The sequence below is a fragment of the Mauremys mutica genome, chromosome 15 (genome assembly GCF_020497125.1).
Source record: "Mauremys mutica isolate MM-2020 ecotype Southern chromosome 15, ASM2049712v1, whole genome shotgun sequence".
Lineage (NCBI taxonomy): Eukaryota > Metazoa > Chordata > Testudines > Geoemydidae > Mauremys > Mauremys mutica.
Window position 1 is genome coordinate 1,766,887 of NC_059086.1, and position 23,941 is coordinate 1,790,827.

Sequence of the window (23,941 nt, forward strand, 5' to 3'; positions counted from 1 at the left end):
GCAGCCACTGCCCATTCACACCAGCTGGGATCTGGACCCACTGACTCCAGTGCAGCCACAGCCATTCACTCCAGCTGGGATCTGGCCCCATTGACTGCAGTGCAGCCACGGGCCATTCACACCAGCTGGGATCTGGCCCCATTGACTCCAGTGCAGCCACGGCCCATTCACACCAGCTGGGATCTGGCCCCATTGACTCCAGTGGAGCCACGGCCCATTCACACCAGCTGGGATCTGGCCCCATTGACTCCAGTGGAGCCACGGCCCATTCACACCAGCTGGGATCTGGCCCCATTGACTCCAGTGCAGCCACTGCCCATTCACACCAGCTGGGATCTGGCCCCATTGACTCCAGTGCAGCCACGGCCCATTCACACCAGCTGGGATCTGGCCCCATTGACTCCAGTGGAGCAACGGCCCATTCACACCAGCTGGGATCTGGCCCCATTGACTCCAGTGGAGCTGCAGCCGATTCACATGAGCTGGGATCTGGCCCCATTTACTCCAATGGAGCCACGGCCCATTCACACCAGCTGGGATCTGGCCCCAAAATTCTGCTTATTCATCCTTGTAACCTCAGGATCATGGCAATCTGTGTTGCTTTTCCCCTCTCTGTTTTTCTTTATTTTGCTTTGTTTTGCTAATCGATTCACCATTAACCTCCCTCTTATCAATCAGCGGGTTGCACATTAAGTCCATCGGTTAATAGATGATTAAAGACCATGAATGAACGTGGCTGACACATAAGGAGCTTGCAGCTCTAGAGCTGCATTACTCTCAATTAGCTTTCAATGAGCTATATTCCGTGTGTAAGCGGGGGAATGGTCCCGCTATTGTGGGGAACTTTCCTGGCTTCTGTGCTACCCCGGTGAAGTGGGCTAGCGAAAGGATCTGAGTCCTCGCTCCCACTTCCTTTACCCAGAGGCCTCCCTGCCCTTGAGGACTCTCCTGTTTGGCAGAGTTCTCGTAGCCCCAACAAGGCTGGGCCCAGGATTCCTGGGGGGCTCAACCCCCAACCCTGCTGTGGCCACCTAGGACAGGGGCTAAGGTGTCCCCACTCCGGGGTACCCTCTCTGCACTGGGCACCTCCCTGACCCACTGATTATTCCAGACAACTTAAAGCAAATACAAGTTGTTTACTTAACAATCAATTTGAAGAAAAGAATAAGAATAAATGGGAACGGTTACAGGGAAACACATCACCCTGCTCTGTGGCAGGGAACATTACAAACAATGTCTCTGGACATCAAGGCACTTTCCAGTCTGTTCCTTGTAGGCCCCAGGCCTCCTTCTCAGGCCCTGGCTGTGCTGCAGGGATGCTGTGGGTGGGACACTTGAAATGGTGGTGACCACACACCTCCGGGCTTTGGGTGGTGGGATCCTTCTTCCCAGTGCCAGCCCCCCGGCAGGTTAAGGTCCCCCTCCCAGCCTGGCCTGCATGGACCCTTGGCTGGGGGTGTCTTTTTGTGCTGGGCCCTTTGCCCAAGGTCCCCCCTTGGCTGGCCCCAGTTGCTCACTACACCTGGCTCTCTGGCTGCAGCTCCGCTCCCAGCACGGGGTCTGCTCTCTCTGCGCTGTGCCTCTGGCTCTCTGGCTGCAGCTCCGCTCCCAGCACAGGGTCTGCTCTCTCTGCGCTGTGCCTGTGGCTCTCTGGCTGCAGCTCCGCTCCCAGCACGGGGTCTGCTCTCTCTGCGCTGTGCCTGTGGCTCTCTGGCTGCAGCTCCGCTCCCAGCACGGGGTCTGCTCTCTCTGCGCTGTGCCTCTGGCTCTCTGGCTGCAGCTCCGCTCCCAGCACGGGGTCTGCTCTCTCTGCGCTGTGCCTCTGGCTCTCTGGCTGCAGCTCCGCTCCCAGCACAGGGTCTGCTCTCTCTGCGCTGTGCCTCTGGCTCTCTGGCTGCAGCTCCGCTCCCAGCACGGGGTCTGCTCTCTCTGCGCTGTGCCTGTGGCTCTCTGGCTGCAGCTCCGCTCCCAGCACGGGGTCTGCTCTCTCTGCGCTGTGCCTGTGGCTCTCTGGCTGCAGCTCCGCTCCCAGCACGGGGTCTGCTCTCTCTGCGCTGTGCCTCTGGCTCTCTGGCTGCAGCTCCGCTCCCAGCACGGGGTCTGCTCTCTCTGCGCTGTGCCTGTGGCTCTCTGGCTGCAGCTCCGCTCCCAGCACAGGATCTGCTCTCCCTGGGCTGTGCCTCTGGCTCTCTGGCTGCAGCTCCGCTCCCAGCACGGGGTCTGCTCTCCCTGCGCTGTGCCTCTGGCTCTCTGGCTGCAGCTCTGCTCCCAGCACGGGGTCTGCTCTCTCTGCGCTGTGCCTCTGGCTCTCTGGCTGCAGCTCCGCTCCCAGCACGGGGTCTGCTCTCTCTGCGCTGTGCCTCTGGCCCCTCTGGATCTGGCCTGGCTCTGTTCTCCAGCTCAGCTTGGGCCCCTGCTTCCTCCTTTGCTCGGCCCCACTCCGTCTGACTCCGGCACATTCCTGCTCACATGGAGGACGGGACCCACCCTGGCCTTCTTTTAGTGCTGGGAGCTAGCAACCAAAACACCCCCACTGAATGTTAGTAAGGGGGCAACAGTCCCCTTACATTCCCCCCTGCTAAAATTCTGCCACAGCCACAATATTCACACCAGTACATCCGGGCCCCATAAAAACAACATAAATCCACATCATATTATATTAAAACCCCATTAACAATTACGAAAAGGATATTCAACATAGTTAATGCTCCATATCTACTTCTTAATACTATACATAACAATATTTATTAACACACTACATAGAACCAATAACATAATTATCTCTAAGTCTAACAGGAAGTACACCTTTATTAGCCCTCTGGGACCTTCTTAAGACTGGTGGTTCATTACCCATATTTTCTATTTTCCTGTCCTTGGGTAATACTAGGTCAGTTTGAGGGATCTGCCCATTCTCATTAGGGTTTGGGTTTACCCCATTGGTTTCAGTCTCCTCGGGAAATTCTGCACTATGCCTCCTACGAGCCCTGGTCAGATTAATAGTCCAACGCTTTAGCTGGTCCCTATGTACTACTCTCTCTGCACCTCCTTGTTCAGGCTGGTTAGCGTACACTGGCAGTTCGGGATTGTTGTGGGCGACCACAGTGTGGGGATTTGGCTTCCATTTGTCCTGTATTTTATTACATCTCCGGCGTCTACTGCTACGAACTGGTGCACAGTCACCAGATTGGATGAGAGCCCCACTGGATTTGCGATCATAAGTCCTTTTCCTACTTTGGGCTGTGTCTTTAGTTGTACTGAGAGCAACTTTCCAGGCTACCTTTGACTTGGTCATCATAATTGGTCACCTCATCCTTAGAAAAGATTTCTTGATGCTTCTCTGGCAACGCCCTTATGTTAGCCACATGTGCAGGAATCAGCCCTTGGCGTGCCACTTGAACAGGAACTGGCAGTCTCCCATCACATCTTTCTTGAAGAAAGGTAACTCGTCCTCCCTTCTCGCTCATCACCTGCAGCTCATTTTCTGGTACACAGCGGTGTTCATCAAGGATCTTCCCTTTCCACGGAGGAATAATGGTCTTCCGTTTTCTGCCCACTTTAACATTTCCAATATGCCTTGTGGGGCCCAGGGAATGACTCTGCCTCTCCGCTCGAGCCAGTACTCTACTCAGCACAGCATTCTTCGTAGAGTTCTCGTGACAGTTCATCCTCCTGGTTCCTTCTCCTGGTTCGAGTAGCTCCTTCAGCTCACTAATGATGTTCATTCCTAGAATCCCTGGGACGACTTCTCCCATATGGCTCCCTTTTGAGGCTGTGTCTTTCAGGATGAAGATGCATTTTCCTGGCAGCGTTTGGCCCATATACTCTATGTCTGCTTCAAGGCACCCCACCACTGGGATTGCCAGTCCATTAACAGCTGTTAGACGTACAAACCGTGTGCTGTGCATGGTCAGGTCCTTGTCCTTCAAATATTTTTTAAAATGCGACTCTGTAATGGTGGTGACTTCGGAGCCAGTATCTAACAAATATCTGGTCTTCACCCCTGCTATACATACTTCAGCAGTTAGACAGTCTCCAAATACTCGCTTACAGAAGTCGCTAGATATGCTGGCACTGACCACGTTCCTCTCACTGTATGCAGAGGGATTTTCCACCAAGGATAGGCCTAGGAATCCTTCTGCCACTGCTTGGCCTTCTACTCTAGATGGACCACTCGCTCCTGGTGCCCCATTGGTTTCGAGTGCCTGGGACTCTGTTCTCCTTCTCAGTGAACATTCTCGGCTAGTATGTCCTGGCCTGTCACAAGTGTAACAAATGTATCTTCCCAGCTCATCCTTCAGTGGGGCTCTTCCGGATCCCGGTGCCCTTGGATACTTTGGCATACTAATGGGATTTTTTTCTTTCATCAACTCGGTCATCACTTTCAGCATCTCCCCCTGTTGGACTATCAGTTTTTGGACAGCTTCACTTAAGCTTTCCAATGTTAGCTCTGTTTGGGACAGGGCCTTTTCCCCAGCAGCTGCATTCACTAGGCCCTCACTTTGTGTACGGGGCTTAGGCTTGGCTGTCTCTGCCACAGGAACTTCCTCTTCTTCTGACCACATAATGGCAGCCTGCATGAGTTGATGGAACTTCTTACTGGGCTCTTCTTTAAACCTCCTTTTCATTTCACGTCGGAGGGAGTCATCACGAAGCCCCAACACCAGCTGCTCTTTCAGAGCTGTATCTGGGTCTGGAACTCGCTGAGGGTCTCGTCGCTCCACTTTGCTCATTCTCTCCTGGAGGTCGTATGCGTATGCCCGGACAGTTTCACCAGGCTCCTGCTTTCTCTCAAAGAACTCCTTTAGTCGGGTTCCAACAGGTACCTTGTCTCCATACACTTCTAGGAGGAGTTCAAATACCTTTTCCACATCTTTCTTGTGTGCCGTTGCCATGAACTTTACTGTGGCCTTGGCCTGGCCCTTGAGGTGCTCCTCTATGAAGTCCACATGATCTTCTTCAGTTACTCTTAGCACACGCAGAGCCGCCTTCACAGCCTTGACCCACTCCTCTACCGTAATGTCTCCTGGTCTAGTTGGGAAGCCACCAAACTCCGTGACCTTCCACTCCCGTGGGACATAAATAGTAGGGGGTTTCTTAGCTTCTGCTGTCTGTTGGTCTATTACTGCCTTAGCCAGTGATAAGGCTTCTCTCTGTTCAGTTCTAGCTTGTTGTAATGCCTCCGCTTGGTCTGATAATTTGCGCTGAAGTTCAGCAAACTGGGTTCGTAGTTCTTCAATTCCAGCCATGGTAGAGTGCTCAAACAGGCCTGGACAGTGCTACTAGAACTCAACCAGTAAACCAATGGGGTGGACCCTGTGGATAGGATCCTGTTCGTGACGCCAATTATGTAAGCGGGGGAATGGTCCCGCTATTGTGAGGAACTTTCCTGGCTTCTGCACTACCCCGGTGAAGTGGGCTAGCGAAAGGATCTGAGTCCTCACTCCCACTTCCTTTACCCAGAGGCCTCCCTGCCCTTGAGGACTCTCCTGTTTGGCAGAGTTCTCGTAGCCCCAACAAGACTGGGCCCAGGATTCCTGGGGGGCTCAACCCCCAACCCTGCTGTGGCCACCTAGGACAGGGGCTAAGGTGTCCCCACTCCGGGGTACCCTCTCTGCACTGGGCACCTCCCTGACCCACTGATTATTCCAGACAATTTAAAGCAAATACAAGTTGTTTACTTAACAATCAATTTGAAGAAAAGAATAAGAATAAATGGGAACGGTTACAGGGAAACACATCACCCTGCTCTGTGGCAGGGAACATTACAAACAATGTCTCTGGACATCAAGGCACTTTGCAGTCTGTTCCTTGTAGGCCCCAGGCCTCCTTCTCAGGCCCAGGCTGTGCTGCAGGGATGCTGTGGGTGGGACACTTGAAATGGTGGTGACCACACACCTCCGGGCTTTGGGTGGTGGGATCCTTCTTCCCAGTGCCAGCCCCCCGGCAGGTTAAGGTCCCCCTCCCAGCCTGGCCTGCATGGACCCTTGGCTGGGGGTGTCTTTTTGTGCTGGGCCCTTTGCCCAAGGTCCCCCCTTGGCTGGCCCCAGTTGCTCACTACACCTGGCTCTCTGGCTGCAGCTCCGCTCCCAGCACGGGGTCTGCTCTCCCTGGGCTGTGCCTCTGGCTCTCTGGCTGCAGCTCCGCTCCCAGCACGGGGTCTGCTCTCTCTGCGCTGTGCCTCTGGCTCTCTGGCTGCAGCTCCGCTCCCAGCACGGGGTCTGCTCTCTCTGCGCTGTGCCTCTGGCTCTCTGGCTGCAGCTCCGCTCCCAGCACGGGGTCTGCTCTCTCTGCGCTGTGCCTCTGGCTCTCTGGCTGCAGCTCTGCTCCCAGCACGGGGTCTGCTCTCTCTGCGCTGTGCCTCTGGCTCTCTGGCTGCAGCTCCGCTCCCAGCACGGGGTCTGCTCTCTCTGCGCTGTGCCTCTGGCCCCTCTGGATCTGGCCTGGCTCTGTTCTCCAGCTCAGCTTGGGCCCCTGCTTCCTCCTTTGCTCGGCCCCACTCCGTCTGACTCCGGCACATTCCTGCTCACATGGAGGACGGGACCCACCCTGGCCTTCTTTTAGTGCTGGGAGCTAGCAACCAAAACACCCCCACTGAATGTTAGTAAGGGGGCAACAGTCCCCTTACATTCCCCCCTGCTAAAATTCTGCCACAGCCACAATATTCACACCAGTACATCCGGGCCCCATAAAAACAACATAAATCCACATATTATATTAAAACCCCATTAACAATTACGAAAAGGATATTCAACATAGTTAACGCTCCATATCTACTTCTTAATACTATACATAACAATATTTATTAACACACTACATAGAACCAATAACATAATTATCTCTAAGTCTAACAGGAAGTACACCTTTATTAGCCCTCTGGGACCTTCTTAAGACTGGTGGTTCATTACCCATATTTTCTATTTTCCTGTCCTTGGGTAATACTAGGTCAGTTTGAGGGATCTGCCCATTCTCATTAGGGTTTGGGTTTACCCCATTGGTTTCAGTCTCCTCAGGAAATTCTGCACTATGCCTCCTACGAGCCCTGGTCAGATTAATAGTCCAACGCTTTAGCTGGTCCCTATGTACTACTCTCTCTGCACCTCCTTGTTCAGGCTGGTTAGCGTACACTGGCAGTTCGGGATTGTTGTGGGTGACCACAGTGTGGGGATTTGGCTTCCATTTGTCCTGTATTTTATTACATCTCCGGCGTCTACTGCTACGAACTGGTGCACAGTCACCAGATTGGATGAGAGCCCCACTGGACTTGCGATCATAAGTCCTTTTCCTACTTTGGGCTGTGTCTTTAGTTGTACTGAGAGCAACTTTCCAGGCTATCTTCAGCCTGTCATGGTGACCTTTGACTTGGTCATCATAATTGGTCACCTCATCCTTAGAAAAGACTTCTTGATGCTTCTCTGGCAACGCCCTTATGTTAGCCACATGTGCAGGAACCAGCCCTTGGCGTGCCACTTGAACAGGAACTGGCAGTCTCCCATCACATCTTTCTTGAAGAAAGGTAACTCGTCCTCCCTTCTCGCTCATCACCTGCAGCTCATTTTCTGGTACACAGCGGTGTTCATCAAGGATCTTCCCTTTCCACGGAGGAATAATGGTCTTCCGTTTTCTGCCCACTTTAACATTTCCAGTATGCCTTGTGGGGCCCAGGGAATGACTCTGCCTCTCTGCTCGAGCCAGTACTCTACTCAGCACAGCATTCTTCGTAGAGTTCTCGTGACAGTTCATCCTCCTGGTTCCTTCTCCTGGTAAGAGTAGCTCCTTCAGCTCACTAATGATGTTCATTCCTAGAATCCCTGGGACGACTTCTCCCATATGGCTCCCTTTCGAGGCTTTGTCTTTCAGGATGAAGATGCATTTTCCTGGCAGCGTTTGGCCCATATACTCTATGTCTGCTTCAAGGCACCCCACCACTGGGATTGCCAGTCCATTAACAGCTGTTAGACGTACAAACCGTGTGCTGTGCATGGTCAGGTCCTTGTCCTTCAAATATTTTTTAAAATGCGACTCTGTAATGGTGGTGACTTCGGAGCCAGTATCTAACAAACATCTGGTCTTCACCCCTGCTATACATACTTCAGCAGTTAGACAGAAGTCGCTAGATATGCTGGCACTGACCACGTTCCTCTCACTGTATGCAGAGGGATTTTCCACCAAGGACAGGCCTAGGAATCCTTCTGCCACTGCTTGGCCTTCTACTCTAGATGGACCACTCGCTCCTGGTGCCCCATTGGTTTCGAGTGCCTGGGACTCTGTTCTCCTTCTCAGTGAACATTCTCGGCTAGTATGTCCTGGCCTGTCACAAGTGTAACAAATGTATCTTCCCAGCTCATCCTTCAGTGGGGCTCTTCGGGATCCCGGTGCCCTTGGATACTTTGGCATACTAATGGGATTTTTTTCTTTCATCAACTCGGTCATCACTTTCAGCATTTCCCCCTGTTGGACTATCAGTTTTTGGACAGCTTCACTTAAGCTATCCAATGTTAGCTCTGTTTGGGACAGGGCCTTTTCCCCAGCAGCTGCATTCACTAGGCCCTCACTTCGTGTACGGGGCTTAGGCTTGGCTGTCTCTGCCACAGGAACTTCCTCTTCTTCTGACCACATAATGGCAGCCTGCATGAGTTGATGGAACTTCTTACTGGGCTCTTCTTTAAACCTCCTTTTCATTTCACGTCAGAGGGAGGCATCACAAAGCCCCAACACCAGCTGCTCTTTCAGAACTGTACCTGGGTCTGGAACTCGTTGAGGGTCTCGCCGCTCCACTTTACTCATTCTCTCCTGGAGGTCGTATGCGTATGCCCGGACAGTTTCACCAGGCTCCTGCTTTCTCTCAAAGAACTCCTTTAGTCGGGTTCCAACAGGTACCTTGTCTCCATACACTTCTAGGAGGAGTTCAAATACCTTTTCCACATCTTTCTTGTGTGCCACTGCCATGAACTTTACTGTGGCCTTGGCCTGGCCCTTGAGGTGCTCCTCTATGAAGTCCACATGATCTTCTTCAGGTACTCTTAGCACATGCAGAGCCGCCTTCACAGACTTGACCCACTCCTCTACCGTAATGTCTCCTGGTCTAGTTGGGAAGCCACCAAACTCCGTGACCTTCCGCTCCCGTGGGACATAAATAGTAGGGGGTTTCTTAGCTTCTGCTGTCTGTTGGTCTATTACTGCCTTAGCCAGTGATAAGGCTTCTCTCTGTTCAGTTCTAGCTTGTTGTAATGCCTCCGCTTGGTCTGATAATTTGCGCTGAAGTTCAGCAAACTGGGTTCGTAGTTCTTCAATTCCAGCCATGGTAGAGTGCTCAAACAGGCCTGGACAGTGCTACTAGAACTCAACCAGTAAACCAATGGGGTGGACCCTGTGGATAGGATCCTGTTCGTGACGCCAATTATGTAAGCGGGGGAATGGTCCCGCTATTGTGGGGAACTTTCCTGGCTTCTGTGCTACCCCGGTGAAGTGGGCTAGCGAAAGGATCTGAGTCCTCGCTCCCACTTCCTTTACCCAGAGGCCTCCCTGCCCTTGAGGACTCTCCTGTTTGGCAGAGTTCTCGTAGCCCCAACAAGACTGGGCCCAGGATTCCTGGGGGGCTCAACCCCCAACCCTGCTGTGGCCACCTAGGACAGGGGCTAAGGTGTCCCCACTCCGGGGTACCCTCTCTGCACTGGGCACCTCCCTGACCCACTGATTATTCCAGACAATTTAAAGCAAATACAAGTTGTTTACTTAACAATCAATTTGAAGAAAAGAATAAGAATAAATGGGAACGGTTACAGGGAAACACATCACCCTGCTCTGTGGCAGGGAACATTACAAACAATGTCTCTGGACATCAAGGCACTTTGCAGTCTGTTCCTTGTAGGCCCCAGGCCTCCTTCTCAGGCCCTGGCTGTGCTGCAGGGATGCTGTGGGTGGGACACTTGAAATGGTGGTGGCCACACACCTCCGGGCTTTGGGTGGTGGGATCCTTCTTCCCAGTGCCAGCCCCCCGGCAGGTTAAGGTCCCCCTCCCAGCCTGGCCTGCATGGACCCTTGGCTGGGGGTGTCTTTTTGTGCTGGGCCCTTTGCCCAAGGTCCCCCCTTGGCTGGCCCCAGTTGCTCACTACACCTGGCTCTCTGGCTGCAGCTCCGCTCCCAGCACGGGGTCTGCTCTCTCTGCGCTGTGCCTCTGGCTCTCTGGCTGCAGCTCCGCTCCCAGCACAGGGTCTGCTCTCTCTGCGCTGTGCCTCTGGCTCTCTGGCTGCAGCTCCGCTCCCAGCACGGGGTCTGCTCTCTCTGGGCTGTGCCTCTGGCTCTCTGGCTGCAGCTCCGCTCCCAGCACGGGGTCTGCTCTCTCTGGGCTGTGCCTCCGGCTCTCTGGCTGCAGCTCTGCTCCCAGCACGGGGTCTGCTCTCTCTGCGCTGTGCCTCTGGCTCTCTGGCTGCAGCTCCGCTCCCAGCACGGGGTCTGCTCTCCCTGGGCTGTGCCTCTGGCTCTCTGGCTGCAGCTCCGTTCCCAGCACAGGGTCTGCTCTCTCTGTGCTGTGTCTCTGGCTCCAGCTCCACTCCCAGCACGGGGTCTGCTCTCTCTGCGCTGTGCCTCTGGCTCTCTGGCTGCAGCTCCGCTCCCAGCACGGGGTCTGCTCTCTCTGCGCTGTGCCTCTGGCTCTCTGGCTGCAGCTCCGCTCCCAGCACGGGGTCTGCTCTCTCTGGGCTGTGCCTCTGGCTCTCTGGCTGCAGCTCCGCTCCCAGCACAGGGTCTGCTCTCTCTGGGCTGTGCCTCTGGCTCTGTGGCTGCAGCTCCGCTCCCAGCACAGGGTCTGCTCTCTCTGCGCTGTGCCTCTGGCTCTCTGGCTGCAGCTCCGCTCCCAGCACGGGGTCTGCTCTCTCTGCGCTGTGCCTCTGGCTCTGTGGCTGCAGCTCCGCTCCCAGCACAGGGTCTGCTCTCTCTGCGCTGTGCCTCTTTCTCTCTGGCTGCAGATCTGCTCCCAGCACGGGGTCTGCTCTCCCTGGGCTGTGCCTCTGGCTCTCTGGCTGCAGCTCCGCTCCCAGCACGGGGTCTGCTCTCTCTGCGCTGTGCCTCTGGCTCTCTGGCTGCAGCTCCGCTCCCAGCACGGGGTCTGCTCTCTCTGCGCTGTGCCTCTGGCTCCAGCTCCGCTCCCAGCACGGGGTCTGCTCTCTCTGCGCTGTGCCTCTGGCTCTCTGGCTCTCTGGCTGCAGCTCCGCTCCCAGCACGGGGTCTGCTCTCTCTGGGCTGTGCCTGTGGCTCTCTGGCTGCAGATCTGCTCCCAGCACGGGGTCTGCTCTCTCTGCGCTGTGCCTCTGGCTGCAGCTCCGCTCCCAGCACGGGGTCTGCTCTCTCTGCGCTGTGCCTCTGGCTCTCTGGCTGCAGCTCCGCTCCCAGCACAGGGTCTGCTCTCTCTGCGCTGTGCCTCTGGCTCTCTGGCTGCAGCTCCGCTCCCAGCACGGGATCTGCTCTCACTGGGCTGTGCCTCTGGATCTGGCCTGGCTCTGTTCTCCAGCTCAGCTTGGGCCCCTGCTTCCTCCTTTGCTCGGCCCCACTCCATCTGACTCCGGCACATTCCTGCTCACATGGAGGAGGGACCCACCCTGGCCTTCTGTCTTCCTGATTAGCCGGCCTGCCCTGTCAATCAGGCTGACCTGGAGCATTGGCCTCTTGCCATTGTTCCTGGGGACTGTCAGTCTCAGGGTCCTGATTTGCCATCGATCCCTCCCCTTTTAGTGCTGGGAGCTAGCAACCAAAACACCCCCACTGAATGTTAGTAAGGGGGCAACAGTCCCCTTACACGTGCAACTCTGGCACGCGCCCTGAGTGCAGCAGCGCCAGTCTGGTCTGGAGCAGGGCAGTGTGTTAGGATCAGTTGGCAGAGCTCCCTTGTACAGTTACCCTCATTCACACCAGCTGGGATCTGGGCCCATTGACCCCAGTGGAGCCACGGCCCATTCACACCAGCTGGGATCTGGGCCCCATTGACCCCAGTGGAGCCACGGCCCATTCACACCAGCTGGGATCTGGGCCCCATTGACCCCAGTGGAGCCACGGCCCATTCACACCAGCTGGGATCTGGGGGGAGCCGTGTTAGTGTGTATCCCAAAAAACAACCAGGAGTCTGGTGGCACTTTAAAGACTAACAGATTTACTTGTGCATAAGCTTTTGTGGGTAAAAAAAACCCACTTCTTCACATGCCTGGAGTGAGAGTTACAGCTGCAGGCGTTATATAGTGACACATGGAGAGAAGGGAGTTACCTCACAAATGGGGACCCAGTGCTGACAGGGCCAGTTCGATCAGGGTGGATGTGGTCCACTCCCAATAACAGATGAGGAGGTGTCAATTCCAGGAGAGGCGAAGCTGCTTCTGTGATGAGCCAGCCACTCCCAGGCCCTATCCAAGCCCAAATTAATGGTGTTACATTTGCAAATGAATTTTAGTTCTGCTGTTTCTCTTTGACGTCTGTTTGTGAAGGTGTTTTTGTTGCAGGATGGCTCCTTTTAAATCTCTTATAGACTGTCCAGGGAGGGTGACAGGTTTTCCTACTGGCTTTTCCATGGTACCAATCCTGATGTCCGATTTGTGTCCATTTATTCCTTTACGGAGGGACTGTCGGGGTTGGCCAGTGTACGTGGCAGGGGGGCATTGCTGGCACATGAACAAAATATACTTGAACAAAAAAAACTTCAGAAACAGACGTCAAAGAGAAACGGCAGAACTAAAACTCATTTGCAAATATAACACCATTAATTTGGGCTTGAATAGGGCCTGGGAGTGGCTGGCTCATCACAGAAGCAGCTTCACCTCTCCTGGAATTGACACCTCCTCATCTGTTATTGGGAGTGGATCACATCCACCCTGATCGAATTGGCCCTGTCAGCACTGGGTCCCCACTGGTGAGGTAACTCCCTTCTCTCCATGTGTCACTATGTCACGCCTGCAGCTGTAACTCTCACTCCAGGCATCCGAAGAACCAGTCTGAACAGGGCTGTGCTGGTCAATGGTTATTACTCGTTAGTAGCACGGCAGCATCTGTGGATCTCAGCTGAGAGCGAGCACAGGGCAGCCAGGGAGTGAGAGGCTGCCCCTGCCCTGAAGAGCCCACAGCCTACATGTAGACAAGGGTGTGAGGGGAAACTGAGGCAGAAAGAGGGGAAACGAACACATATTGCACCTCTTCCCCCCGGCTTTTCCTGCCCCCTTCGGGAATCAGATCCAGTTAGGGAGGCAGAATTGCATCACCTGCCAAACCATTCGGAGTTACAGCTCTCCACTGCTCTGATATCAGTACCGCCCCAAACACACCTTTCTGACGGGCCGATCACAACCTGGGGGGACCTCATCCACCGCACGACATAACACCCCTGCGGGGGAAGGGATGCCCAAAGCCCTGCCACCTGAATGAACTCCCGCAGGAAACCAAGAACAGGCAGAAACCCCCCAGATCTGGCCTCTCAGGCCTCATCCTCCCAGGAAACGTGCCCGACACCTTCACCAGACGAGCCCGGGAGCGCCAAGGATCCGAGCCTGAGTAGACGCACTGGACTGACAGTTCTCTGCCACGCTCCGTAACCCACCAACCCCGCTTCGGCCTGACTGATCTTGTGCAAGGTGTTCGCTCTGGCTCTATCGCGTAGGCCTTGCTGGAGCCCTGGGCATAGCCAACCGTGTGACCCAAAGGCTGGGAACCAGAGCTTGGCAGAAGAGCAATGCAGTCCAGCAAGCCGAGGATACCTGCTGGGTGCAGAAAGAGCCCAGATCTCTCCAGTAGCTCGGTAAACAGATTCCTAGGCGATTGCACCAGACCTGCCCGACCCCTCCTGAGTTAAGGAGAGATTGACAGGGGTGTTTTGCTCCAAGTAGCGGGTAGGAGGAGACGGGTGGTAACCGGGAATGCCTGGAGCGAGCGTGAGATGTAACCTGTTTGTATCAGTGCATGAAAGGAGCCGTCCTAGGAGGGGCGTCTCTGTAGGAGCCAGGACCCTGGTGTCCGACTGAGCCTTTGCCTGTCACAGGCAGACGTGTGACCCATCGGACAGGCGCTAGGACCGTGCTTTGCTGACAGTAAACTGGCCGAGCGCCTTGGCCGCCGACCCGAGCCTGGGATCCGTCCTCACGGAAAGCCTGGGCTGCTGGCTCGGTGACTGCCGGGCGCTCCGAGAACACGGCACCGAGCAGCTGGCACAACCCGGCTGGTTGGCAGCTCGCCGCGGCGTGAACCCCTGGGACGTGCCGAGCACCTTCCCCGGGCCTGACGAACAGCTCCACGGAGCTGGCGCGTGTGGCCCGAGCCCGTGAGTCTCACAGCAGATGGTGACCGAGCAGGGGGCACTGGGGCAGTGTTACAGCACACGCCGGTGCACACTCGCTTTGCACGCCCACAGCTCAGCCCGGTGCAAACAGACGGGGGTGCTGCTGCACGGCTGCCGCTGCACACACAACCTTGCCGTGACCGGTGGGGGGAGGGCAGTGGCTGGTGTGCCTGGGGGGGTAGATCAGATCTTTGCTGCTTCTCCCCTCCTCAGTGGGGCTGGGGAGATTCTTCTCTGTCCTCCGCTTGGGCAAACTCAGCCAGTCCTGCCTCAGCCGCTGGCTCTTAGCTCCCCTCCGCCCGAGCAAGGACAGAGTCTACAGCAGGGCCTGGCGTCAGTATTTGGCTCTGGCAGGTGGGGGAATGACGCAGCAGAAAAAATGCAAACAGCTGCCCGCATCCATCGCACATAGCTGGGACAGAACCCAGGACTCCGGGCTCCCAGCCCCCCTGCTCTAACCACCAGACCCCACTCCCCTCCCAGAGCTGGGACAGAACCCAGGAGTCCTGGCTCCCAGCCCCAACCACCAGACCCCACTCCCCTCCCAGAGCTGGGACAGAACCCAGGAGTCCGGGCTCCCAGCCCCCCTGCTCTAACCACCAGACCCCACTCCCCTCCCGGAGCTGGGACAGAACCCAGGAGTCCTGGCTCCCAGCCCCAACCACCAGACCCCACTCCCCTCCCAGAGCTGGGAGAGAACCCAGGAGTCCTGGCTCCCAGCCCCCCCACTCTAACCACTAGCCCCCACTCCCCTCCCAGAGCTGGGACAGAACCCAGGAGTCTGGGCTCCCAGCCCCCCCACTCTAGCCCACCAGCCCCCACTCCCCTCCCAGAGCTGGGACAGAACCCAGGAGTCCGAGCTCTCAGCCCCCCCGCTCTAACCACTAGACCCCACTCCCCTCCCGGAGCTGGGACAGAACCCAGGAGTCCTGGCTCCCAGCCCCAACCACCAGACCCCACTCCCCTCCCAGAGCTGGGAGAGAACCCAGGAGTCCTGGCTCCCAGCCCCCCCACTCTAACCACTAGCCCCTGCAGTAGGATAGGAGGGAGATCCGGCTGGTGTAACACGCTGCTTTACAAGCCCATTGGCTGCATCGCAGGCCGACCAAGTCCTGCACCGGCCTCAGTTTCCACCCAGATTTCAGCCGTGGGGCGGGGAGCCTGGCAGGGGCCGGGGGCCGGGGGCCGAGGCTCAGACCGCGGCAGGCCTGAGCGAGGGCTGTGAGAGAACAGCGCTCAGGAGCCGCCCGGGTTGGCACAGACACGCACAGCGCCTGGCGCAGCTTTGGATCCAGCCCGGCCAGTTCGGGGTGACAAATCGCGGAGGGTTTGAAGGCCGGGGGGACGGAACGGTGACCCCTGTTGTATGAGGAAAGGGCACCGGGGCTGAATGCAGCAGGCCCGGCTTGGGGGGGGTCACCCTAAAATGCCCCTCGCTGGCTACGCGGGGGGCCGGGATGGGGGTTTCTCCCTGTGTAAAAAGCCCCAGGCAGCGCTGGGGCCGCCCCTCGCCAGCGGTGCAGGACAGAGCTGATGAGACTCGGTGGAGGGGGTCGTAGAGCGGGGAGCCGGCCTGGGGGGGCAGCGAAGGACGCCCCAGAGATCGCACTGGCTGCACGGTTCCCCCGAGGGCTGGGGGAAGTGGCGGGACATGGGGCCGGGCTGTCCCGCGAGCGGCGGTGGCTAGCGCTGGGCGGGAGCCGGGTGCGTTGTTCGATCCCCCGGGAACCCTGGCTCTTCGCTAACCGACCGAGGCGGCGTGTTCAAGGGACAGTCCTGCCGTTTCCCTTTCTTTGCTGCACACAGACTCCGGGCTCGCGAGAGGGGAGCTCCTGCCTCCCAGAGCAGCCCCGGGAGGGCGGGAGGTTTCCCCAGGTCACGGGGTCGGGGCTCGGGCCGGGTCTGTTTGCTGTTCTTAAGGGCCTGACCCCAGCCTTGGCTGCGCTTGTGTGCACAATGGCCCCCGCCCACACGGTGCTCCCCCGCGGGAGAAGCAGAGAGAGACAGAACCACCGCGGACAGACGTCAGTCGTGTGGCTTCATGCACAGCTGGTGCTGAGGACGCCTGGCTTCAGACGCTTCGTATTACAGGTATTGTGGCTGCATCTTGAAGCCCCAACCGAGATCAGGGCCCCGTTGTGCCAGGCCTGGGCCAGACCCCGACCGAGATCAGGGCCCCGTTGTGCCAGGCCTGGGCCAGACCCCGACCGAGATCAGGACCCCCGTTGGGCCGGGTGCTGCACAGACAAAGGGCAAGAGACAGTCCCTGCCTCCAGAGAGCTCCCAATCTAATAGAGAAAGGGAAGGGAATAAGATTCTCTTCACAAATGGGGAAACGGAGGCACCGAGAGGCAGGTGCTTGCCCAAGGTCTCGCAGGGACTCTGGGGCAGAGAGGTATTGCAGCCAGATCCCCCGAGGCTCAGCCCAGGCCTCCATCGCTTTGGTCTGAGCCAAACCCGCTCTGGGCTGCGCCCATGTTTAAACAACGCCAGCGGCCCCAGATAAGAACCGAATGCACCCAACGCATTACAACCCTCCTGGGTAAACACCGCCCAGCCGGCCTGAAACCAGCCATTATAAAGCCTGGGATCCCCGGGCTGCCGAGACGCCTCCTCCGAGCAGCTCGGCTGTTTCTCGCGGATGCTACGGCCAGCGCGGGGTTATTTGATCATCCAGTCGGAGTTCCCGCAGAACGCGGGCCAGAGACCCTCTCCCGGCTGACACAACCGCAGGACCCGATGGGGGGCGGATACGTAACCACTCTTCTGCTGCTGGTCTGCATTTCAGGCCTGATCTACCTCCTCGTGCGCAGACCGAGGTCCCAGAGAAGCCACCTTCCCCCCGGCCCCGCTCCCCTGCCTTTCCTGGGCAACGCGCTAGAGCTGAAAGCGGAGGGGATGGTGAATTCGCTCAGGGAGGTAGGTCACGTCTGCCTGCATCCCGCGTTTGCTCTTCCTGGGGAGCGGTTAGGAGCCTGCTACTGCGGCTCTGAAAGAAATCCTGGCATCCTTCACCGCCACCGGGAACCGTTCCCACACGAGCTGCGTATCCTCAGCTCAAATTCTCTCCCCTGTGCTGCTGGGCGGCAGGGCCTCTTGATTTATTCCCCCCCTTATTACGTAGGCCCGGGAGCCCCAAACAACGCTCAGGACCCCGGTGCGCTAGGCGCTGTACGTCCATATAGTGCAGCACACTGGGCGACTGATGTGCTCTGCCCCAGAGGTCGCTGCATCTCAGCTTTGTGCGCTGTTGCACAGGCTCGGGCGTGGGTGCAGGAGGATATTTGGGGCCAAGGAGAGTTTAGGGGCTGGGTGCGGCGAGCGGGCATGGGGGAGGACACGGGGCGGCTGCTCGTATAGATAAATAACCGTGAAAGGGTTTTTGCACGGTTCACCAGCCGAGCCGGGTGGTGGCTGCACGAACAGGGTGTCAGCGAGAAAGCCGATCGATACGCTCAGCGACTGCAAACCAGGGGTGTCACCTCAGAAAAATGCCGAGGGCGGGAATGTGTGTCGGCGTGTAGAGCTTGGCACGGGATTAGAGTCTAGCCTGAAAAGTCTGGCAGGGGAGGAGGGCAACGCGCAGCGCGTGCAGGCCTCTGAAAAGCCGGGCATGGGGACAAGCAAGGCCCCTAGTCAATCACGCCCCTAGTGCGGCTCAGTTCCACCCCCACCCTGCTTTCTACCGCAGCTCAGGGACACGTACGGCCCGGTCTTCACGGTTCACCTGGGCCCCCGGCGGGTCGTGGTCCTGTGGGGGTACGAGGCCGTGAAGGAGGCCCTGGAGGATCGAGCCGACGAGTTCAGCGGGAGAGGGAAGCTGGCGGCCTTCGAGGAGGTTGTCCAGGGGTTTGGTGAGTTCCGCAGGCCACGTATAAGGCATGTGGTCTGATGGCTGGGAGCCAGGACTCCTGGGTTCTCTCCCCGGCTCTGGGAGGGGAGTGGGGTCTGGTGGTTAGAGCAGAGGGGGCTGGGAGCCAGGACTCCTGGGTTCTCTCCCCGGCTCTGAGAGGGGAGTGGGGGGGGTCAGAGCAGGGGGGGCTGGGAGCCAGGACTCCTGGGTTCTCTCCCCGGCTCTGAGAGGGGAGTGGGGGGGGTCAGAGCAGGGGGGGCTGGGAGCCAGGACTCCTGGGTTCTGTCCCTGGTTCCGCCACTGACTCAGTGAGCCAGCTTGGGCACGTCCACCTCTGTCTCCTTTCCCCCAGCTACAGACTCACCCGTGGGGCTGTGAGGTCATTGAACGCGTGTGTCTCACACGCACGGAGCACCTTGGCGTGCCAGCAATGTGCAGGGTTCTCACCAGCCCCTCCAGGCTGGCCACTCACCGCGCTGCCGGTTCCCTTTCCTGTGCCCTTGACGGGACACTTTGCACAATCCTCCGATCCCCAGGGCTGCTCTTCTCCAACGGGGAGCGGTGGCGGCAGCTGCGCCGGTTCTCCCTCGCCGCGCTGCAGGACTTCGGCACGGGGCAGCGGAGCGTGGAGCCGCAGATCCAGGACGAGGCCCAGCGCCTGGTGGAGGAGTTCAGGAAAACCAAGGGTTCGTCTCTTTGTGGGTTCCTCTGTCCGGCCGGGTCAGGGTGTGGGGAGCCGCTGCGGGAGCTCCCCGTTCATGCCCCTCCCTGCTGGAAGCCGTCAGACGTTCCGGTCCCAGAGCTGCTGGACGGGCTGAATGTCCCGTCCCCTCTTCTCCTTCCAGGTTCGCCCTTCGACCCCACCTTCTTCCTGAGCCGCTCGGCCTGCAGCGTCATCTGCTCCATCGTCTTCGGCCAGCGCTTCGATTCCGCGGACGAGAGCTTCCTCGACTTGCTGGCCAAGACCAACCAGCTCTTCGTGCGGTTGAGCTCCACCTGGGGACAGGTGAGCGGCCCTGGAGCCAGGGATAGGACCCAGCGCTCCCAGACACCCCCTGGAGGGGGATCCCCGGGGGGCCACCCCGGCCCCCTTTATCCTGCAGGAGTGGGGCAGAGAAGCCTGAGAATCAGCCCCACAGACTCAGACGTGGGGCTGGAAGGGACCTCAAGAGGTCACCGAGTCCAGCCCCCTGTGCTCAGGCAGCACCAAGTCAACCTAGATCGATCCCGGCAGGCGTCTCCCCGACTCGCTGTTAAAAACCGCCAGGGTCGGGGATTCCACAGCCCCCACGTCGCCTGTTCACAACTCCCCTCAGAGTCGGGAAGTTTTTCCTAATCTCTAACCGAAAACTCCCTTGCTGCAGTTCAAGCCCTTTACTTCTTGTCCTACCCTCAGTGTATCACCGGCCTCGTTCAGAGCCAGAGGGTTAGAAGGGACGGCAAACAGGGGTGCTGGAGCAGGGGGCGCCGGGCCCCCCATCACTTTTAAATAAGGGCGAGCGATGGGGGGGAGGGGCAGAGAGGAGCAAGTGGGGGGCGGGGTCCGGAGGGGGAAAGAGGTGGTGTGGGAGAATGACAAGAAACGGGACATATAGAAGGAGGAGATCAGACTAGAGAGTAATCTTCTGGCCTTGAAACGCTGGTGCTCGAGAGAAGCCGAGTTTGGAAGGTCGCATGTGCGTCCCCCTGGTTTTCTCTGCCCTATATATTATGTTCACGACACACCGACAGAGAGGCTGGATAGAAACATCAAACACTCTTGGGGGAAGGTTGCAATGTCACCCTGTTTCGGAGAATTTGGAACGATAACACACGAGAACCCAGAAACAGAGAGAGACAAAACAGGCTGCTCTTCGAGCCCTGAGGCACAGCTCCCCCACCCTCTCCAGGCTGCCTGTGATTAGACACTTCCCTCTAGAGCCACATGCCTGCCAGCAGGACTAGGAAACCCCAGAGCTTTCAAAGCTGCCCCATTTTAACACAGTTTTCCATACCCCACTCTACAGCTCTACGAGATGTTTTCCTGGGTCATGCGCTTCCTTCCAGGAGCCCACAAACAGATCTTCCGAGACCTGGAGGACATCAACAGCTTCATCTTGGAGAGGATCAAAGTGAACCAGGTGTCTCTGGACCGTGATAACCCGCGGGACTTCATCGACTGCTTCCTCCTCCAGATGGAAAAGGTCTGGCAAGAGAGAAGCTGAGACGGACAGACGTGGCCCCAGTGGCTTTTGTTTCACACGTGCAGTTCAGGCATCGCCACGTACTTCAGGGAATCAAAGCAAGTTTTTCAACTCCCCTTTGTCCTGATGCCCACACACTGACCACTGTTTGGCCGCTGGTGCACTGGAACCGCGGCCCATCATGCTGGCCCACATGGCCTCAGGGATTCCCTGTGTTCCCTGCGTGCTCTCTTGCCTGATCCTGAGATCGGAAGCTCTTTGGGGCAGCATCTTTTTGTTCTGTCTTTGTAACCACCGAGCACAATGGGGCCTGACCCACGACTAGGGCTTGCTAGCGCTATGGTAGCACACGTGAGTAATTAATTAGTAAATATCTGAGTCCATCCACGATACCTTAGCACCTCCAGGACCTCTGAGTGCCTCCATGGAAACCTAGAATCTCCGTGGTCTCTTAGTGCCGCCATGGAAACCTAGAATCTCCACGGAAACCTAGAATCTCCATGGAAACCGAGAATCTCCACGGAAACGTAGAGCTGATGTGGGTACTGTAACCCACTCGGGCTCAGACACCCAGATGTAGGGATGCAAACCTTGATTTGAACCACAAACGTTTCTTGCGGTTAACAACTACCATTAGGACAGTGAATAGGCAAAATGAATCCATAACTATAATGATCAGTTACCTTCTCCCGGCGTAGGCGGGTCGGGATGGATTGTTCCTACGATGCTCCAAATACCCCCTTATATTTTAGCACGTATGTACCCCCCCATGTATTCATTATCCTTCTCCCCGTCGCCATTAAGGTTAGATATCTTCCAATCAGCATGAAACCCGGCGACACCCACACGGCACACGCCCCACCCATCTGCGCGATTAGCCATGTCACTGGCTGATTCTCAGCTCACCTACAACCCAGGAGCGACCACGCCACAGATTGGCTGCCTGCCGCAGGCTTATTCTTCCCTTCTCGGCTTTCCTGTTCTTGTCCTTCATGGCACTTTCTTGTGTATCTCAACTGCTTCTCCTGGCCACGGGCCGGGGCGGGGGTGGGGGCTCTTATAAACCCACCAGCATCAGTTATTTAGCCAGCAACTCGCTCCGTTTTACCGCGGGTCCCTCAGGTGCTTTTAACAGACCCTTACATCCCCTCCTAGCCCATAACCAAGTCCCTGTGGAAATACTCGTCAAACCTTAAGACACATGGTGACTTCCCGCAGCCGTAGGCCATTATTGTTCCTAAGTAACCTGCACGTTTCAGCTCTCCAGCAGGGCCTCCATAGTCACCTGGACTCTCCTCGGTCCCTTACTGCCTCCTTGGTAACCTGGCAGCACCATGGTAACCAGGCAGCACCATGGTAACCGGGCAGCACCATGGTAACCGGGCATCAGCTCAGTCTCTCACCCCGTCTGTGCCTGTCAAAGGGGCAGTGGCCTACGGGGTTGGGGGTGGATCCAAAGGCCATTGAACTCCATGGGGCTAGGCCGACTTGCACCAGCCGAGGATCTGTCCCTACCCCGGTGATAACCCGTGTACCCGCCTGTGCTTTACAAGGACATCCTGAACCCCGCCACGGAATTCCACCTCAGAAACTTGGCCCTGACGGCGTTCAACCTCTTCTTCGTCGGCACCGAGACCGTCAGCTCCACCCTGCGCTACGGACTCCTGATCCTGCTGACACACCCGGAGGTAGAAGGTAACCGAGTGGGCGGGAAGCTGGGGATTAGGTTGCAAGCTTGGAATAAATGGGCCAGATCCCCCGCTAGCGTCAACGGGCCTCGCTCCCTTGACTCCGGTGGAGCTGAGGATCCGGCCTGAGTGGGTGGTAACTTTTGGCCCCATCTGGAGTATTCAGACGTGGAAGGAGTTTGATGGTTCCTAGCATCCCTTACCCATTTGTTAGCATCCTCCACCCTTCCCAAGGGTCCCTCCGGGTCATACCTTGGCCAGGAGCTAACGAGCAGGGTCTGTCTGCCTCCAGCAGCCTGAGTAGACAATCCCCCGTGCCGTCACCCCGGCAGAGTTCTCGCTCTTCTCCGCGGTGAGGGACCCATGGGGCGTCACTGGCTGGCTGACCCCCGGAGGGACACACCGGGCTGCGTTATCCTGGCTTCTCTGAACGTGGGGGCCGTGCTCCTCACCCCGGGGGTGTCAGATCTGCAGCTGATGTACCCCGTCTCCGCTGACCTCCCTAGAGAAGATGACCCAGGAGATCGACCGGGTGATCGGGCGTAGCCGCATGCCGGCGGTGGAGGACCGGAGCTGGATGCCCTACACCGACGCCGTCATCCATGAGATTCAGAGGTTCAGCGACGTTATTCCCATGAACCTCCCGCATGCCCTGACCCGGGATACCCACTTCAGGGGCTACACCATTCCCAAGGTAACAGCTCACGATGTCCGTACGGGGCCGATTCCCTTCCCGCTCCTGCCCCCCCCCCCCCCCCGAATGTCAGCCCGGAGTAACTCCACTGGAGCCAGCGTTACACCCATCTCAATCCGGGGTAACCGAGCGGAACTGTCGCCCATCACTTCATGCAAAGCAAGACTGGGATCACTAGACCCATTTTGCAGAGAGGGAGACTGAGTCAGGGGCTGCTCCAGGAATAGAACCCAGGAGTCCTGAGTCCTCGTCCTCCCTGCTCTACCCATTGCCTCTGCTCCTCTCTGCTGCCAGGGCACGGAGGTGTTCCCGGTGCTGAGCTCTGTGCTGCGGGACCCCAGCCGCTTCAGGGACCCCGAGAGATTCGACCCCGGGCGCTTCCTTGACGAGCAGGGTCAGTTCAAGGCGAACAAGGCCTTCATGCCGTTCTCCACAGGTACAGAGCCAGGAGGGGGGAGGGGACGTCGCATGACCCCGGCTGCCCCCCAGCTGCGGTTTCTGAGACACGGGGAAGGGGCCCCTCGTGGGCAGATATAGAACAACACACCTGACAGGGACATTCCTTCTACCCCATTTCAGTTACAGGTCCCCTGACGCAGGAAGGTTCGTATTCAGCTCCCATTGCAGTACGAAAGTGGGAACCCCGTCGGGCCGGGCGCCGCCCAGACCCCAGCCGAGACCGGGGCCCCGTCGGGCCGGGCGCGGCCCAGACCCCAGCCGAGATCAGGGCCCCGTCGCGCCGGGCTCCGCCCAGACCCCAACCGAGATAGGGGCCCCGTCACGCCGGGCGCCGCCCAGACCCCAGCCGAGATCAGGGCCCCGTCGGGCCGGGCGCCGCCCAGACCCCAGCCGAGATCAGGGCCCCGTCGCGCCGGGCGCCGCCCAGACCCCGGCCGAGATCAGGGCCCCGTCGGGCCGGGCGCCGCCCAGACCCCGGCTGAGATCAGGGCCCCGTCGGGCCGGGCGCCGGCCAGACCCCGGCCGAGATCAGGGCCCCGTCGCGCCGGGCGCCACCCAGACCCCGGCCGAGATCAGGGCCCCGTCGCGCCGGGCGCTGCCCAGACGCAGTAAGACACAGCCTTTGTCCCCAAGAGTTCACCCTCTAAATCAGAGGTGGGCAAACTACGGCCCGGAGACCACGTCCAGCCCGCAGCCCTTGAGATCCCGCACAGGGACGCTGGCACCGGCCCCTCCCCTGCTGTGTTCCCGCCCCCC

At 58.0% G+C, this 23,941-nt stretch overlaps 1 protein-coding gene across 3 annotated transcripts in view; it reads left to right on the forward strand.

Moving 5' to 3' along the window:
- Positions 1-16,030: 16,030 nt before the first annotated feature.
- Positions 16,031-23,941, forward strand: part of LOC123350063 (cytochrome P450 2G1-like) — a 42,634-nt gene continuing 34,723 nt past the window's right edge. Inside the window, exons 1-9 of one of the 3 annotated variants that reach the window (XM_044988414.1) lie at positions 16,031-16,399; positions 17,097-17,227; positions 18,000-18,162; positions 18,698-18,847; positions 19,007-19,167; positions 20,168-20,344; positions 21,898-22,039; positions 22,539-22,726; positions 23,021-23,162. In XM_044988414.1, the coding sequence (XP_044844349.1) occupies positions 17,207-17,227; positions 18,000-18,162; positions 18,698-18,847; positions 19,007-19,167; positions 20,168-20,344; positions 21,898-22,039; positions 22,539-22,726; positions 23,021-23,162 (1,144 nt within the window). In that variant the 5' untranslated portion in view covers positions 16,031-16,399; positions 17,097-17,206. Of the gene's footprint in view, positions 16,400-16,890; positions 17,228-17,999; positions 18,163-18,697; positions 18,848-19,006; positions 19,168-20,167; positions 20,345-21,897; positions 22,040-22,538; positions 22,727-23,020; positions 23,163-23,941 lie in introns of those variants that run through there. The other 2 variants (XM_044988411.1, XM_044988415.1) reach the window with 2 other exon arrangements.